Source organism: Penaeus monodon, chromosome 3 (assembly GCF_015228065.2).
Source record: "Penaeus monodon isolate SGIC_2016 chromosome 3, NSTDA_Pmon_1, whole genome shotgun sequence".
NCBI lineage: Eukaryota > Metazoa > Arthropoda > Malacostraca > Decapoda > Penaeidae > Penaeus > Penaeus monodon.
Genome location: NC_051388.1, coordinates 53,852,495 through 53,857,494, shown reverse-complemented (window position 1 = coordinate 53,857,494; position 5,000 = coordinate 53,852,495). Strand labels below are relative to the sequence as shown.

The window sequence follows — 5,000 nt, the reverse complement described above, 5'->3', positions numbered from 1 at the left end:
AGAAATGGAAATTCAATCGTTACGTTTCGAACTCGTTGGGAGTTCCTCATCGGACGGATAAATAACCGAAATGGATCAGATTTTATTGCATTTCTTGTTGTGGCTATTTCCCCTTTTCGTAAAAAACCTAGCTTTATCCAGAACTGTCCTGAGTCTGTCTCGCCGCTCAGATGTGGGGGGGAGATTTTACCTTACTTGGGGGTTGGGGAGTTTTTTCTTTCTTTTCTTTTCTTTTCTTTCTGTTTTCATCTCTCTCTCTCTCTCTCTCTCTCTCTCTCTCTCTCTCTCTCTCTCTCTCTCTCTCTCTCTCTCTCTCTCTCTCTCTCTCTCTCTTTCATTTTCTCACACATATTTCGACATTGGTCAAAAAATGTAACACGAACGTTTTTTTTTTCTTTTGTTTTTTTGTGTGACAGAGAGAGAGAGAGAGAGGAAGAGAGAGAGAGAGAGAGAGAGACCAATAAACGACGTTCGATTATTTTATGTCAATTCTATTTCCACAAGGTAAAATGTTCGAAATGGAGGATAAGAGATTAGCCGAATTCGATAAACTTCTGCAAGATCTGAACGCTGCAACCTTCGCGCTGGGTGTGCGTGATTTCTTCCCCGGCTTGAAGTATTTGCCCAAATTTTTGCAGAATCTTCTCTTCAGTATGGATCTCGTTGAAGGATTTAAAGAGAAGTTCCTCGCGTTTTTTGATGTAAGTAATAACAGGTGTCTGGAGTGTCGAGATTATGATTCTAGATTGTATTTGTTTACTATCAATGTATTTATTTACTTGCCTATATATTTATTCATTTCTCTATACATCCATTCATATATTTAATTACTGGTTTATTCCTTTTTTTTCTTCCGCCGATTCAACAGGAAGTGGTTAATGAACACAGGGCATCCCTGGACCCCAATAACCCAGGAGACCTTGTTGATGCTTATCTTCTGGAGATGAAGGAAGGCAGTGAGAGTCCGGATGTCATTCGCAGTGGTGAGTTTCTGGTGATATTTTGAGTGGAATTTTACGTCAAGAGAGTTTTTCTTTCTTTCTTTCTTTCTTTTCTTGAGACATGAAGATGGAAAGGACTAATGTGAATATGATGTGAAGTTGTTCTTTTTGACGTAAAGGCATATAATACCGAGACCAAACTAACAGCGAAACTATGACGTCGCGATGGAGGTAATGAATATTATTACCGATTTCCTTCCAGAAAAGGATTTGGGTCTCCTGGTCCTCGACTTATTCTTTGCCGGGAGTGAGACGACCACGAACACTCTCACCTTCATGGTTCAATACCTGGCCATGCACCCTGACATTCAGAAGACGATGCAAGAAGAGATAGACCAAGTACTGCCTAAAGGGACCCTGGCTACACTCGAAGACAAGGCGAGGTAACGTAACGCGAAGTATTGATATTATTGTGTTGTTTCTCATTCTATATTACATGGTACACGCTAATCATAAGCACGAGAACTGAAGGCACACTGCTGTACACTCGTATTCATATATGATTAACCTTATATCGGGCGCAATATATATATATATATATATATATATATATATATATATATATATTGTTGTGTGTATGCGTGTTTTTTTTATCTTGTCATTTATTCCCAGGTTGCCATACACCGAGGCAGTACTGCATGAAATTCTTCGTTTGTCTTCCCTCCTTCCCGTTGGAGCTCAACACAGCGCTGTTACAGACACGCAACTTGGAGGATATTTCATTCCAAAGGTACAACTTTGTGATGCTCTCTTTTAGATATGATAAATAACCTGTGTCATCCTCTCAGCCTTTGGAAAACAATGATACTATTGCCAGGGGTAATTCATGGTCCTTAAGCTCGTTCGTGTATTTTTTTATTTTTTTATTCAAGACGATTGAAAACTCGTAAATAAGGTTTCCATTGTAGTTCAGTAAGCGTGACACTTAGGTGTTTTACAATAACTTAAATAATAAACAGCGCTAAGTCAGAGAAGTCTTACTCGTGTAATGAATAAAATTCTAAGAACCACTCGTACTAAAAGTGAGAACATTTACTCGCTGGGAAACAATTATCGCCAAAGAAATCTAGTTTATCTTATCTAAATCACGTATTAGATAAAATTCCAATTACAGCTCCTACTTAAAAGGGGGTGGGGGAGTATATACACAATAGCAAACGACTAGAATTGTAACTTGAATCCTCTGTCACAAGGGTACGACCATCTCCACATCAGCAGTGTTTATGCACAGTGACCCGAGGTACTGGGAGAAGCCGGAGGCACTGAAGCCCGAACGCTGGCTCGACGAGAACGGGAAGTTCACCACGAAGAAGGAGGGATTCATGCCCTTCGGTTCGGGTGCGTAATGCTGTGGGCGGAGGTTTAGTTTTGGTGTGGTTCTCTCTCGCTCGCTCTTTCTCTTTCTGTATCTTTCTTTCTGTTTCTTTCTCTTTCTCCTCTCTCTCCTCTCTCTCTCTCTCTCTCTCTCTCTCTCTCTCTCTCTCTCTCTCTCTCTCTCTCTCTCTCTCTCTCTCTCTCTCTCTCTCTCTCTCTCTCTCTTCTAACATCGAGTTGATTGCTGACATATTTATTTCATCTATACATTCTTTGGTTTTATTTGTATTTCTTTGAGGATTTGGTATATATATATATATATATATATATATATATATATATATATATATATATATATATATATAAATATATATATATATACTTATATTATATTGGTAATGATACCATTACCTTCGTTTATACATTCAAGTTGTTCAGCAAATTGTATGCAAATTGGTAGCGAAACCATTACCTCCACTTAAACATTCTTTCAACTCATTTGTGTCGTATAGCTATACATGTTTCACTGAAGATCTGACGAGGGCTGTTATCCTCACAGGCAAGAGGGTCTGCCTCGGAGAGTCCCTGGCCCGCATGGAGCTCCTCATCTTCGCCACAGCAATGCTTCAGAGTCTCAGCTTCGCCCCGCCACCAGGCGCCACTCTGGACGTCACTGCTGATCCTGCTATTCCTATGTTCCACACTCCGAGGAAGCAAGACGTCTTTATCACTCTTCGCTAAATGTGTGTCCGAGAATTTGTTTCCGTTCAGAGTAATAGGAGGATTTCATCGTTACGACGTGGCTGGGTTCTTGTCCATGGTAAACGCCGTGTCTTCCAGGTTTATGATTCCTTTACGAAGGGGGTGGGATTCTATTCAGGGTTATATTCCATTAACAATCCCCGGTTAAGGATGCACTGACATATAAGGAAGAGAGAGGGATTAAATACTCTGTTAGGTTCCATTAACAATCCCTCTGTAGTCTGCAGACTTTTTCCAAGATTTTCAAGCCTGAGAGTAATATCTTGAGCAAGTGAAATGGGCTAAAGCCTTGAGCCTTTCTTATCAAAGTAAAAGAAAACTCCAGAGTAGAGTGTCTGGAGAGGGTCTTACCTATATATATATATATATATATATATATATATATATATATATATATATATATATATATATATATATATATATTTATATTTATATGGAAAATGTACTTAAATTATAATCATCTCCCTTTATAAAATTCTTCACAGAACTTTAGATCGTTACGTGTGCCTTTCTTTTTGTTTCTTTTACCATTTCATTGCAAATTTAATTGGAAAAAAATATTGAAATTGTACCCCACCTCCTCTCCTTCCTTTGTAGTATAATATGCTATATGGAAGTAAGGACCTATATTGAATTTTGTCATATAACCATGACAAGGAATGTTTCGTAAACTGTAATTCCTCGATTTTATGACCGTGATTTGTTAATACTCCAAGAAATATTTTCACCGCTTTGTGCTCCTGTATGTTTTCTGTGAACATATGCAACCAGGAGAAAGTTGCCACATGTATTGCAGTGTTATTATTGAGGTCAATTTGAGAGCACAGGTTGTAAGTGGTGTCACAGGTAAACATGAGGATCGTATGTCCTTATCAACGATGTCATAAGCTTTTACTATGGGACCTCTAACGAACTTGTACATTGACGAAAGAATGTCCAATGCCTTAGCTGAGGAATGCGAAATTCTCGGGCATTTGAGAATACCTCGAGAGAATAAGGTCTTGCTCTCTATAAAGCATTTAGTTCCTGTTGTGTCTTTTACGTGGAAGATCACCTGTGTTTCATGTTTGAGGCTTAGTAACGACTGGCACAAGCGTGATCTATTTGTAATTCTAAAAGAGAATGCATAAATGATAGCATATGGTGATTTTAAGGGGGTGGTCGTCCCACTCTTGACATATACCAAATACAAAGAAGTATAATTTTTATATGTAATAAAACATATTACAATATCACACAGAAATAAAAATATCTCACACACGCACTTTACTTTGACCTATCTTAACCTTGGTATGGAAGTCAAAAGGTAGACCAGATCTTCCATTATCATGAAAGTTGACTTTGATATTAACGAAGCTGTATTAGAATTACCTTGTAGATAAATTTTGATACCCAGAAGGACTTCGAATGAAAACACACTAGTTAGCTATATTTCTCTTTATTACTGGAAATGGAACCTACGGTGGGTAACATTAATATCACATCGTGCAAATGTAAAAAATAAATATATACAAAATCACAACCTCGTGACATTTTCTTTTTTGTTTTCCTTTTGTAGGAAATTTCAAGGTTTGCTATCAAACACCGAGACTCTAAGTTATAGGTATAAGAATAAGATTAAAAATGAAGACATTGAGGCTAATAGTGAAACAATGCAGAAACAACAACAAAAAAAAAAAAAAAAAAAAAAAAAATTATCGCATAGGAAAAACAATAATAATAATAATAATAGCACAGTATGATAAGAACCACGTATAGCATAGCGATGATGAATAAATATGAATGATGTAATAATAATACTAAACAGACGCCTAAAAAATTATATCCAAGGAAAAGTAACTCCTCTTTGCACTCAATCATCATGAGAAATCATCAGTATTTCGTGTTACAAACTGAACTGATCTTAAAGTGTGATTGTGTATA

The 5,000-nt window shown here is 37.3% G+C and overlaps 1 protein-coding gene across 2 annotated transcripts in view; it reads left to right on the top strand.

Moving 5' to 3' along the window:
• LOC119597220 (cytochrome P450 2L1-like) overlaps positions 1 to 4,335 on the top strand; it is a 9,458-nt gene extending 5,123 nt beyond the window's left edge. For both annotated transcript variants that reach the window (XM_037946749.1, XM_037946755.1), the window contains exons 6-11: positions 505 to 701; positions 869 to 983; positions 1,204 to 1,384; positions 1,614 to 1,731; positions 2,195 to 2,339; positions 2,875 to 4,335. In XM_037946749.1, coding sequence (XP_037802677.1) covers positions 505 to 701; positions 869 to 983; positions 1,204 to 1,384; positions 1,614 to 1,731; positions 2,195 to 2,339; positions 2,875 to 3,056 — 938 coding nt within the window. In that variant the 3' untranslated portion in view covers positions 3,057 to 4,335. The remainder of the gene's footprint in view (positions 1 to 504; positions 702 to 868; positions 984 to 1,203; positions 1,385 to 1,613; positions 1,732 to 2,194; positions 2,340 to 2,874) is intronic.
• Positions 4,336 to 5,000: the final 665 nt, after the last annotated feature.